Source organism: Sinohyriopsis cumingii, chromosome 19 (genome assembly GCF_028554795.1).
Source record: "Sinohyriopsis cumingii isolate HCF-2022 chromosome 19, ASM2855479v2, whole genome shotgun sequence".
Taxonomy (NCBI): domain Eukaryota; kingdom Metazoa; phylum Mollusca; class Bivalvia; order Unionida; family Unionidae; genus Sinohyriopsis; species Sinohyriopsis cumingii.
In genome coordinates this window covers 19,287,139-19,300,036 of record NC_142979.1, presented here as the reverse complement: position 1 = coordinate 19,300,036, position 12,898 = coordinate 19,287,139, and the positions used below count along the sequence as shown (strand labels likewise).

The window sequence follows — 12,898 nt, the reverse complement described above, 5'->3', positions numbered from 1 at the left end:
GTAGGGGTGAGTTTAAGCAATCAACTTTAACTGCCTTAAGCCTTTGCCACGGCCAAGGCCTACGTCTGGACTGCGTACTGTTGATGATGATGATTGGGTTGAAATCACTAAGGGTGGTACGGTAGGCTTAGTCACAGGGTTGACGTGTTTAGCTCGGGAAGGTCGTATTCTCTTCGGTCGTGATAAAGAAGTCTGATACATTTGTTTCAGACTTTTTAACTCCGCTAAAATGTCCAACAGTACCGTGACCGTTTGATTTTCACCCTCTTGTTTCTTTGCTGCTACTTCTTCTTGTTGTTGTTTTTTTCTTACCTCTTCTTCTTGCTGCTGCTGCTGTAGGAGAAAAGCTTGTTCCGCTTCCTTTTGTCGTTGTATAAATTTCTCCAATTCTTCTTTCTGTCCCTGTCTAAAATTCTCCACTTGCGGTAATGAAGAAGGAGACGAAGGTTCCGGAACAAATTCTTGCGAGGTAAGAAAATCCACAAAATCCCAATTTACCTCTTCTGAAAGTAAGTCCGGGTTCCCTTGGGCGGTCTCCACTGCTGGTGCACCCCAATGGATCGTTTTCTGAGTTTCCGTCATGCTGAATCACTGTCGCATAGATTGACTGCACACAGGCGCTAGCGAATCTATATAGACCACGTGACGTCACAGACTGCTCTCTTCGGATTGGATACGGCCTGACTGAATTTTGTAACGCGTGTTTGGATTGGTCAACAAACTCAATCCGTTTCAATCCTACCTCTACCTATAAATAAGTGCAGTTCACTGAATTGATTCACCTGTTCTCGGCGTCTCAAGATGTGGACCGATGTGCAATCTTCTACGCTTGTGTCTTCAATGATGTTCCGGACGGACATACCCATGTATGTCCGATCCAAGTGGACAGTTGTCCACAGGACGGACACCAGTCTGTGGATACGTAGGATCTACGTAGAAAGACAAGGATGCCTCAAAAGAGTCCTGATTTACGGTCCTACAGTGAGACGCAGCCTAAGGACAAGAAGAAGACCAGTGCGGTGCCCTTTATGTTAATGGATACATTAACATAAACCCAAAGGCCCTTTTCAGGGCCACCCACATCTCTCGAAAAGAGATAGACTTTCAATTGCCTACCCATTTTTTTTAATTTAATTTTATTTATTTTTTTTTAAAACAAAACATAGAGACCGTCCCTGTTTCAATTTTACATAGACCCTATACAGTCCTAGGGGTTTTTGTCCATGTTAAATTTACATAGACCCTATACAGACCTAGGGGTGTTAATGTTAAATTTACATAGACCCTATACAGTCCCAAGAAGGTCTGTAATGCTAATTCCCCTAGACCCTATATCGTCCCAGAGGTTTTCTCCATGTTAAATTTACTTAGACCCTATATGGTCCCAGGGGTGTTTTTAATGATAAGTCCCATAGACCCTGAATCGTCCCTATTCACTACTAACATGCTTTAAGATTCTTTTTTACAATTATTTTTTTTATTAAATGAAGCCCATTTTAAAACATGACACATGAACAGGTGTTGTCAATGGAGTCAATGAAAATACTAATTTGAACCACTTGGTCCCTGTTAGTGTTAAATAGATAGAGGAAAAAAAACACGATAATTTGATCTGCCGTTTGTTACGCCTAGGTAGCTAATGGCCATCTCCGTCTATGTCCCTGTCTGTCTGTCTGTCTCTCTCTTCCGAAACCTTTTACTATTGAGTAATGAAATGTTCTTAGATTGTTAGGCTGTTTCTATAATTATTCTGAATCAAGCAATATAAAGCCGTCGTCAGCGTTAAACAAATTTCTCTGACCCAGATTACAATATTGATTAATGACAACTGATTATGGGCATCCCCCCGAAAAAAAATAAAGAAACCTATTTCCACTAATTGGTGAAAATTCACCGCTTGTGTTGCTTTTTGTGTGTTTTCTAACCAACTAATTTCTTTTTTCTCCTTATAAATTATTACGTAAATCCATGTTTACTATTTCACTATTTTTCGATACTTTTGCATCGTTTCGCTTCCATTTGATTATTACCCATACTCTATATCTCGTAGCAGGACACGAGAGTTTACGAGATATCCATTGCCATTTTTCGAGAGGATGTCAGCAATCAAGTCTCTAAATCCTAAAGCTGAAGTCGCCAGGGCCGCCCAAGCTCTAGCAGTGAATATTAGCGCTGCTAAAGGGCTGCAGGATGTCCTAAAGTCTAATCTTGGACCTAAAGGAACACTTAAAATGTAAAGAAAAATTACATTGGAATGTTCGAGAAACACGTGCTTATTTCTTGCCGGTGCTTGCATGTCTTTATAAACCGCTGAGGCTCTATAACTTAAAATCGATGTACTTATATTGTAATTCAATGTCTGTTCTTTATTGACAATAATTATGGTTTGTTTCCCCAGTAGCTATGCTAGTTCCCTTGTGGGCTATTATGCACATCTCGGTAGAGGTGGGTGGGGATGTAGTCCTACAATGTAAGACACAGCACATGTTGGTTTTGTTTAGTGCTGTCTTGCTTTCCAAATAACGGCCTTGTATAGCGTGTTCCGATGTCGTTAACATTGGAACGAGTAGTCAAAGTTTCAGGAATATCTCACATTTCGTAGCATATATTGGCACTCTTCCACTAATTTATGTGTAATTAATATACCTACTGTGCTGTCTTTATCCTGGCGGAATGAAAATATGACACTAGCAAATGGACGCATTTTCATGTTCCATTGACATACATTTGAATTTGTTGCAATGAGACTAGGTGAGGTATACCTAAGTATGTTTTAAGTAGTTTCATGTGGCGGATTTGTTTCTTGAAAGAAACAAAACGTTGCTTTACAGTTCCAATAGGTGGTATAATATATTTTTATTTGTTTCGTTAAAGAATGATATTTCAACTTAACCCAATTTCGGCATTCCTGGTTTTCATCGCTTTCCAGTCAATTGAAATGTAGTCCAACGAAACTTAAAAACAGTTTCATTTCTTTTGTGAGAATTTGAATTTATTAGAGAAAAGACATCAGTGTAAGTAAAATCTGACTAAAACATTATGACTTTGTAGAAAAGCGCAGTTATTTTAGTTGCCAGTTGTGTGAGATATTCCTGAAAATTTGACTTTCGTTATGAAGTTAGTCAACATCAAAACACTACACAGCACTGTTAGTTAGGCAGTAAGACCCTGACACCAAAACATAAATATCAGCAACAAGGTCTTACATGTAGGACTAGGTTGGGATGGTACTCATATTTGGAAAAAATGGCTAAAAATTGTGTTTATTTGCTTCATTAGAGTATCAAGTAACACTTAGCAGTGAATATGTAAAAGTAACTTAAATTATAGTCTGCAAAAATGCTTCCCATTTGTACCCCAATACCAGACCTGCCAACTCTTAAGATTTTGCAAGTCTTACGAAAATTACCCTTAAAATTTAAAATATGGACTTGGGTATGCTACCAAAATCTTTGGAAAAATGATCGTTGTCGAAAGAGCCGGATAATTGGTTCATCTGTGTTTTATTTGGATCCGGGTTTCATCTTAGAATTAGTGAAATTAGCCAGGGAACCAGACTAACTTTACAGCAGCAGCCCAGACACTTGAAACTGTGCCTGTTTGTTCATGCGAAGCGTTTGCATGATCAAACTGTTGATTATAGAATTTTTATAAATGGCATCCAGAAAGCGATGCATGTTTAAGATGAAAGGGAAAATAAGCTTCTAGAAAAGTATTAATAATCAACATAGAAGAATAAAAAGGATTATTCAGATTCTTGTGAATAAAAGCTGGAAAGGACACAATTATGTTTATTGAACATCTTATGCCAATTTGAGCATGTCTTGTGGCGGAAGATATGATTGACGTCATCATGTGAAATGGAAAAGAATTTCCAAGAATTATGTCAAGTTGAGAGATAGCAACAAGCCATTGAGCTGCATAGGGTTTAGAACTAGAGTTTGTGTAACTGTACTAGTGGTAAATAAAGTCTATGCATGCTTGACAACAATTTCAGTTGAACATAATGTTTATCATCGATGCATCGAACTTTTAATTAGGTTTATGAGCTTTGCAATAGCAGTTATGTTTTTTACACCTTACTGAAAACTGGTCAATCTGTGGGAAAAAAATCAACTGCCTTACTGAGACAGACTCATCAGGGTTGGCCGGTCTGTAATACTGATTTAAAAAAGGAAAAGCATGTTGTGTGTGTGTGTGTGATTTGTATTTTTAATGTAGCTTTAACAATTTTTCAGTCATATTGCTATGATGTCTGCAGTGCAGCAGTATATAGTGATGTCTAGTACTGGGGCATCATGCCATAGATATGTAGCATGATGTCCCACCCAGTTACATTATCCTGATACCAGGCAGACTAGTCCTACATGTAAGACCTTGATGCTGATATTTATAGTTTAACAGTACTATATAGCTTGTTCCAATGTCGTTTAACATGGGAATGATGAGTAAAATTTTCAGGAATATCTCACACACTTGGCGCTTTTCTACAAATTAAAGTTATGTTTTAGTCAGAATTGCCTTACTCTGAAACTGATGGCAATGAAGAGAAGAATCGTGCTTGCAAAATAAATGGTGTCCTGACTTGTTGAGAGAGACCATGACACGAGAAGTTTAGATAAAGGTTTAAAAAACGTATGGGAATGGCTGGAGCGAAAAGTCTACGGAAATTTAGTTGGCAAGTTTATAAGAAAACTGAATGCTAGAGGACTGGTATTTTGTGACCTCAGCTTTATGGTAATCGTGGTTGGAAGTGTTTGGAACAACACCTACCAAATAAGCTGCATACGGAAAAATAAAGCTCAGAAGGCATCTGGAAAAAGTGCAATTAATTACTATAAGAAGAAAGATTTCTTGCATGAGAGAACAGATGTAGCTCCATCAGAATATGCGCACTGCATGTCACCAATACAAGCACCAGCTTGAAAGGAAAAAGGCTCTCATTGAGAAGGAAAAGAAACAATTGCACATTCAGCCAGAAAAGGAAGGCTAAAGAAATCTTTGCCAAAGCCGCAAAAATAGCTCGTCTGGCATATCAGCAGGTTGTGTACATTGGAGAAAAAGACAAGTAAATGTATGGGATTATTTGTATATAGTTGATGTACTTGGGTGTTTATTTTACAGATTTGTTATGAAAAAAGAGAAGTATAATATATTTGCCACAAAAATTTAGAATTTATTGTGACTTAATTACGATGGGAACACTGACATGCACATGAAATAACTCAAGCATCAGTAGTATTGGAGAACAAATTCATGTGACAATAAATATTGTGAAATTATTCAAGTTGAAAATGTTTGATTAGTTTATTAGTTTTTCGAAGGATTATTTTGTTATGATCATAAGTTGTACCAGGAGCAGTTTTTTATGAATGTGAAATGCATTTTTGGCCATGGGGGCCCACATGGATCCCGGATTGGGGTCACACTTCCCTCTGGCCTCCGTGGGGAGGACCTCCCAAACCCCCCTTTCATGTTTTCAGCTTTTTTTGTGGAATACGAAAATCATGTCTGAATACTGAAATTGGTTAAAAGGATGAAAAGAATCTTGAATGAGACGAAGCTATCTAAATACTTTCTTCAACATTAATATATTTTTATTCATTTTGTTAAAGAAGTATACTTCAACTTGACCCGATTTGTGATGGTATTTATATTATACTCAGTCTGAATCTGACAGCAGTGATGAAAATGGTGTGACGGGCGGACTGATTTGCCCATGTAGATCGTCACAGATCAGCCTGAGCTGCATCAGATACATTTACCTTAAAGAGCCAAGCTGAGGCTGGAGAACCGAGTTATTTTAATGTGGCCATAAAATCCACTCGATAAAGAAAGTCCGTATCAATCACACTAATTGAACTCTTTCCTTTTCTTATTTTGAAATTTAAAAAAAAATGAGTTCTCTTCCTATCCTTTGTAAGCATCATTCTGTTTTGATTAATCTGTGTAGTACAGAATAAAGGTCAGACAAGAGTGACACACTAACTATGCAATAAATGTGTATATAATATTGTTTTCTGTTACACATGCTGTAGGAGAGGGTGCATTGAGGTTGTCCCTCTGCCTGTCTGTTCATTGTCCATTGATTCACACAAGTTTCTTTTATTGCTATTCCTTAACTGGTTGCAGGATTGCCATGAAATTTTAAACACTTTCATCCCCAGGTCTTGTTGGTTCTAACAGAAAATGGTGCCTCTCGGACATGTGGTTATTGCTAATAACCCTGAACAGATGGTTGTATTGCTACATGTTTTTTACTGTAAGACTTCTTGTGATGTCTAGTAGAGCCTAAATGAAATTGATGCTCATTAGACATCCAGTCTGTCCACCACACTGGTTGAAACTGTTGTTATTGCTACTGCTCCTGTAGAGATGTTTAAAATGAACTGTACCCTTTTGCAGTAATTTATCCTGCAGTGGCATGACAAGTCGTATAACATAGCAAAATGTCCATAAGTTAGAAATTGGCGGAGATTTAGAAATGGGCACAATGCTACTTACTTCACTGGTACAGTTACCATCTTAAATTTACATTAAATGAGAAGTAGTGAAACAATATTTGAAGCAGAGAGTCTGTTGTAAAGCATAAATTGTTCAAGTATTGTTAAATGCACTCCCTGTCATATCTTGCTGTATTGATAGTGGATCCATAATGATCCCATTAAAATTATACACAACGTAGCATACATTTTTAAGTTGTTTCAGCATAGATCATGATGTACATGAATTTGGTGCAAAAAATAAGCCAGAAATAAATCTATCAAGATCAAGATCATTACCATTCAGCATGTATCTGTGTGTCTAGAGCCTATGTAAATTTCAAACTGCTCAGATATTCTGATATATTCTATATGAATCTGTGTAATTTCTTCGACAATAATTGAAAAATAATGAACAACTGGGGTTATTGAAGGTGAGGGTGGGAATAGGCAAACTGATTCACTGGTGAACTGATAGTTGTTGTAGGGTTTTAACAGCATTTTTCATCACAAGATAGGCTTTACATGTAAGCTTTCTCACATACCCTTGTTAGCCGAGCCTGAGACTCGAACACATGCAGACAGGTGAGATGGCAGTGATCTGGAACAGTGAGCGCTTTAGATCATTTGGCCACTCGGATCCCTGTACCATTCTGTAAAATAATGTACATATCGATAGTTATGAATAATTAATATAGTCACGTTTTGCATTGAAAAACAAAATGATTGCGTGATGATTGTCAGCATCTGTAAGTCATAAGAGTAGCTTTTGTTTTACAATATTTGTATAAAGCAGTCTCCAGTTATGTTAGGAGTAAGCTCAAGAAGCCGCATGATCGACGTTGATGACTAGCTATTACTTTTTGTTATGTAGATGTAGGTTAATTATAATCATAAATTTCAGATTCTAGTTTCATAGTGATTGCTTACCAGTTAAGTGATTGTAAGTTTCCTATGTTAGCTTCATAGTGATTACAATGATAGTAATAAAATTTAATCTGAATTTGGCAGCTGTGATGAAAATGTTGTGACGGGCGGACTGATTTTTCCATGTAGATTGTCACATTTAATCCTGAGCTGCTGCTTATAAATTTCCCCCCTTCCCCTTCAAAGTGCTTTGTTGCAAGGTGAAAGGGATTTTAAAAGGACCATACATGGCAAGAAGGAACGTCGGGTCCCTACGCTAAAAAAATGCTTCCCTTTTCCTGTCGTCTCATCACTACTTTTGTCTAATCTGTTTTCGGTTTTCAATTTAATGACATTCAGCAAGCAATTAAATTGTAATCAGTAAACTTTATCCACATCTGGCATTAACACATCATTGTATTTCTCAACATTATAGATAAGTTAATATTCAGACAAACATCCATTACAATTGTATATCGTACTATGAGAAGTGGGGGTATATTTTGGTTCATATTTCATGCTGACTTTAAATTTGTGGTCAAGCTTATGCATGAAAGTGATGAAAATTGGTCTTACAGAAATAAAAATGATCCACTGTAGTATACTTTTTTATGTTTATTAAAGGATTTTAATGTCTGCATATTTTTGGTAACTAAACTTCATGCTGGGAACATCCTAGGGGTGACTAAAGCAAAAAAAAGGTTTCTTTTGGTGCAGAATTTTGCTTTGAGTTTGCAGGAAAGTGACAGATTTACATATCTTTGTACTGCCATCTGTGTGGACTGAGTGTGTGTTTTTAACATAATTTTATAAATTTTTCAGTCATATCACTTTGATGTCTGCAGTACTGCAGTTTATAGTGATAACTAGCATTGGGGCATCATGCTGCAGTCATTCAGCATCATGCCCCACCCAGTCCCATTATCCTAAGATATCATTCTGACTGGTCCTAACGCATAACCTCTTAATACTGAGTACCAAGGTGGACATTCTAACCACTTGGGCCTCTGGATCTGTCTTTAAGTGGTTACAAAGAATATTTTTGTTTCCTAGATTAAGATTTATTAATTAAACCCTAGTCTCTTCTTCCTCTGCTGACATGACTGTTCACTACCAGCTCCCAGGGCACGCAATCATGTGATTCACTCAAATTCTTTTTACGTATTTGTGCACTTGAAAACTGATGCATGAGAACTGCTGCAAATTGCGGTCAAGTTATGAAATGTACTTTGTGCGATATACAGTTTTATTTAGCTCTTCTTCCTTAAAGTATTTTTTTTTAAAGTTTGGAAATATATCAGATTATTGGAGCAGGGAATGTGTTAATGGAGTTAACATTGAGTGATTTTGAACCCCAAAATAGTGTTAAATACGAATCTGATGTACATGCTGGATGGACAAAAACGGCATGCCAGTCAGCCCCTCATTTCAGTAATATTTTGGTATTTCGAAATTAAATGTTGAAAAGGCAGGCAGACAATCCAAATTAAAGTATAGACCATTGAAATATAGAGTACACGTTTTCTTTCTTTTTTCATCACAGTTCAGACCTACGGCATTGTGTGATTCAAGCCCATATAGCCCAGCGCAAAGGTTATGTGTGTGTGATTTGGATGTTTATTGTAGCTTTAACAATTTTTCAGTCCTATCGCTACAATGTCTGCAGTGTGGCAGTTTAAAGTGATGTCCAGCACTGGGACATCATGCCGCAGACATGTAGCATTATGTCCCACTCGGTCACATTATCCTGACACCAGGCCGACCAGTCCTAACACTAACCTCTTAATGATGAGTGCCAAGTGAGGCAGCTGTTAGTACCATTTTTATAAGTTTGGTATGACTTGGCTGGGGGTCGAACCCGTGACCTCCTACATCTGAGATGGATGCTCTAACCAATATCCACCGGAGCGGTCGTAAAGAAATGAGAAATCAAATAAATAGGGAACTAAAAATCAAATTAAGAAGTAAAGAAACTTAGTTGATCGAAATACCCCTATTTGAACAAGTATACTGTATTATTAATGAACTTAAAATCCTAATACAGCATTATGGAACAGCAAATATGGCATTGTTAGTAGAGTGCCATTTCATTAAAGTTAAACTTTGGCAGAGCTTATGTTAGTGATAAATCTTACATTGGAGTAGAAGTATCCAAAGCACAATAGCTGTGAGCATTGGAAGCTTGTACATAACTATAAAGAAGAGTTTTTAAACTTGTTCCAGCTGGCTAAGCTAACTTTGTATCTGCCTCTTCAGTACAGAACAATTTTCATATACAGCAGGGGTCTTAAACATGCGGCATGCCAAGCTGTGTCCTGTGGCCCGCAAAATGATTGGCGTCAACTTGTGAGGAATAACAATGGTGGTGCGGCCCTTGGGCCATCGAAAATGCACTCATGCGGCCCTCAGGGTTGTTTGAGTTTGAGATCCCTGATATAGACAAGATTTGGCTGAGAAACAATCCACAGATTAAAGCTTAAACATCTAAAGGCAGCATCTTTTAATGATTTTGATTTAAATACTGGTCTTACATTGTGGAGCAGGAAGAAAGATGGATGGTGTTTTGTAAATATTGAACTATAGATGTTTTCTCCTTTCCCTCAGTTTTGTTCTTCTGCCCCCTTATTTTTTTTTGACATGTCATGGAAAGAAAGACAGATAATGTTTAAATTGAGTCAAGATTGTGAATGATTTAATGCTATTTTTGTATATGATGCAGCTTCAGAGTAGTCCCATTTTCATTATTTCTGCCATCGATATATTTATTGAAGTGCACCACTACATATATACATCCATCGTGCTGGGTACATGAAGGACAATTGTCAAAAAGATCTGAATTTAATATGAATTGTAGCAAACAGATTGGGGAGCTGATCAATGGGTCGTGGTCCAGTTATACAGATCTTTGTAACCTCATTATATTGTATGCAAATTATACTAGTATGATTAATGTCTGAAAATTTTTCTTGAATTCATATATAGTGGTAATTAATTTTTCAAACAGCATTTGTATAAATGTTTTGGAGAGAAAAGAGATAAACCAGCAAAGTTTTACCATCCACTGTTATGTACATGTATCTGTACCAGACTGAATCATGAAAATTACTTTTATGTGAAAATGTCTTCGTGTACAAATGTAACAATCTTGAAAATGTCTTCGTTGTACAAATGTAACAATCTGTCAGTTAATCCTTTATTTAATTGGATGGAAATAAATTGGCCGTCCAAGAGCTGTAAAGTTTTTCAGTGACATGCAAATGATCACAGAGGATATGAGGTGTGTCATACCGGTATCGGTTAATAAAAATACAGGTATTGAACAATAGCTAAAGGATATTGCCAGATTATTTGTTCTAAACCTGTCTTTTCATGCTTTAATTGCATTGATCTGGCAACTTGTAATTCAGAATTGATGATTTGGAATCCGGTGTGATTATCACACCTTTATTTAATTGACCACCCATTTTTACTAGAATTTGGTCAGGTAGGTGATAAAAATATATTTGAGCTCATTTTCTCAGATGGGCCAAACATACTGAAAACTATAACAATTATATTTATAACAAAGCCTTCGGAATATTTTAGAAATTCGCCATGGAAATAAAACTAAAGCATTTTAATGTAGAACATGTTGTATACAAGAATGTAATAAAGTTTTTAAAATTTATACATACGGCTCAAATGCTTATAGTGTGTATTTTATTTATTTATATGAAAAAAATACTAATTGTCTTAGTGGAATGGATGATTCTGTTAGTTTGAAAGGTAGGTTATAAGAGAAAAGAAAATGTAATATATTTTTGCAAATGGATTTCATTGTGTAAACTTGCTTGCAGGTTGGTATCTGGGTCAGGAGACATCAAGCTGACCAAGGATGGGAATGTCCTGCTCCATGAGATGGTAAGTCCTAGCTCCCACATTCCATCAGAAGCCAGGTCTTTTTGTACTGAGCCAATGTAATGCTTTCCTTCTGGTAATATTACATCTATATTTGACTTCACTTTGAAGACTTCTCTCTCAAATAGATAAAATTGTTGTGTCTATCATGATGGTTCAAGGGTCAGAATTAAAACCACAATTTAAATTATTGTGCCCCTTTGGACTTGGAACAGTCTAAAAAGCCCATGTTTAAGTTTGAAGGCCAGATTTCCATTTGGTATGTACAAATGCATTGATGACCTTATTTCTCTGAATTCTCATTTGAATCTATTTAGTGCTAGTTAAATGGTTCTATGTTTATAATTCTTCTACAGCAAATCCAGCACCCAACAGCTTCACTTATAGCACGTGTGGCCACTGCCCAGGATGACATTACAGGGGATGGAACAACATCTAATGTCCTCATCATTGGTGAGCTACTGAAGCAGGCAGAGCTGTACATTTCAGAGGTATGGAGTTTGTGTTTTTACGGACCATTAAACGTCATTGGGTCTATTAGAGGTTAAAAAATCAGACTTTATTTTTCTCCGTTTTAAAGCGGAATTCTGCTTTTCTCCTAACTTGAGTCAGATTTTTCTTGTTATGGTCCATTTTTTATATCATGTCCGATCTGGTTTTAAAAAATAGTCTGACCGGTCCGATGCCACAACACCCTTTTGTAAATTATTCGTTCCATATATTAGTTAGCACACGACTCTCGTAAAGAGTATTCTGATTGGTCAAAGGTTTAAATTTATCCAATGAATCTTCATGTAATGGAAACTGATGACAATGGAAAGAAGAAGCATGGTTGTAAAACATGGTGTCCTGAATTGTTGAGAGAGAGCATGACCTGAAACGTTTAGATAAAGTTTTTTTTAAAAAAAAAACATTTATTATTGTGACTTAATTACTATGTGAACACTGACATGCACATGAAACAACTTCAGCATAAATAGTATTGGAGAACAATTTCATGTGACTATAAATATTGTGAAATTATTGAAGTAAAGTTGAACTTTTTGTAAGTTTATTAGTTTTTCAAATGATTATATTGGTTTATCTTATGATCATAAGTTGCACCAGGAGCAGTTTTTATGAGTGTAAATTGCGTTTTTGGCTGTTGGCTTTGAGCCCCTGGATCGGGGATGCTGCCCCTTGAGACCCTGTTGGAGGAGGACCCCCAAACCTGCCATAAAATTTGTTAAGCTTTTTTTTATAAAAGACCTAAATCATGTCTGAAAAATAATGAGCTGGTCATTCCATCCTTAGCGCAAGTTTGTTATTCTACAAATCAAACATGAAACATTTGATGGTACAGTTGACACAAAATGTGTGCTGCTTAGAAATCCAAGAAGGTTGCTACAGCAGCTACATACATGCCAACCATTACGCTTTTGGCGTAATCATTACGCTTTTTTTCACTAAATTACGCTTTACGCGTAAATGTATATGGATTACGCTTTTTCAGTATATCCACCTTCCCCCAAAAATCAGTTGTTTGTTTTCTCGTTTTTATTAACATCTCATTAATACCACAGACCATATTTTAGAAAAGATGGCTTCTACATAATAATAATAATGAGGACTTT

General features: G+C 36.6%; 1 protein-coding gene across 1 annotated transcript in view; it reads left to right on the top strand.

Moving 5' to 3' along the window:
• The first annotated feature begins 2,046 nt into the window (after nt 1–2,046).
• The window catches only part of LOC149775227 (T-complex protein 1 subunit zeta-like), a 36,607-nt gene continuing 25,755 nt past the window's right edge, over nt 2,047–12,898 (top strand). The window contains exons 1-3 of the mRNA XM_089942949.1: nt 2,047–2,233; nt 11,225–11,288; nt 11,642–11,776. Of these exons, the coding sequence (XP_089799075.1) occupies nt 2,097–2,233; nt 11,225–11,288; nt 11,642–11,776 (336 nt within the window). The 5' untranslated portion in view covers nt 2,047–2,096. The remainder of the gene's footprint in view (nt 2,234–11,224; nt 11,289–11,641; nt 11,777–12,898) is intronic.